This window comes from Penaeus monodon, chromosome 28, assembly GCF_015228065.2.
Source record: "Penaeus monodon isolate SGIC_2016 chromosome 28, NSTDA_Pmon_1, whole genome shotgun sequence".
In the NCBI taxonomy this organism is placed as follows: domain Eukaryota; kingdom Metazoa; phylum Arthropoda; class Malacostraca; order Decapoda; family Penaeidae; genus Penaeus; species Penaeus monodon.
The window spans coordinates 13,620,738-13,620,979 of record NC_051413.1 but is presented as its reverse complement, the minus strand read 5'-3'; the positions used below and the strand labels follow the sequence as shown (position 1 = coordinate 13,620,979).

Here is a 242-nt window from a genome sequence, read left to right as displayed (position 1 = left end):
TTTTCTTTTATAAAAGAGTTAAATTAAACTTCCAAAGATCCATTCTGCTTTCGGGGAAGGGAGTGTGCTGGTGGTGTTGGGGCTTGTCGTCGGTTCGCCTACAGCAGTTGCCTCGGCGGAGGCTGGGGGTGGGGCCTTGGGGGCATCAGCCGCCCCTAGGGGGAAAACCAAAAAGCTTCGGAGGTTTCCCGGAGGAGGAGGCGGACCCTTTCGGAGGAGGATCCTTCGGGGGAGGATCCTTC

At 56.6% G+C, this 242-nt stretch overlaps 1 protein-coding gene across 1 annotated transcript in view; it reads right to left on the bottom strand.

The window, feature by feature from the left end:
- Positions 1-18: 18 nt before the first annotated feature.
- LOC119591044 (formin-like protein 5) overlaps positions 19-242 on the bottom strand; it is a 7,027-nt gene continuing 6,803 nt past the window's right edge. Inside the window, exon 8 of the mRNA XM_037939771.1 lies at positions 19-155. Within this exon, the coding sequence (XP_037795699.1) occupies positions 19-155 (137 nt within the window). The remainder of the gene's footprint in view (positions 156-242) is intronic.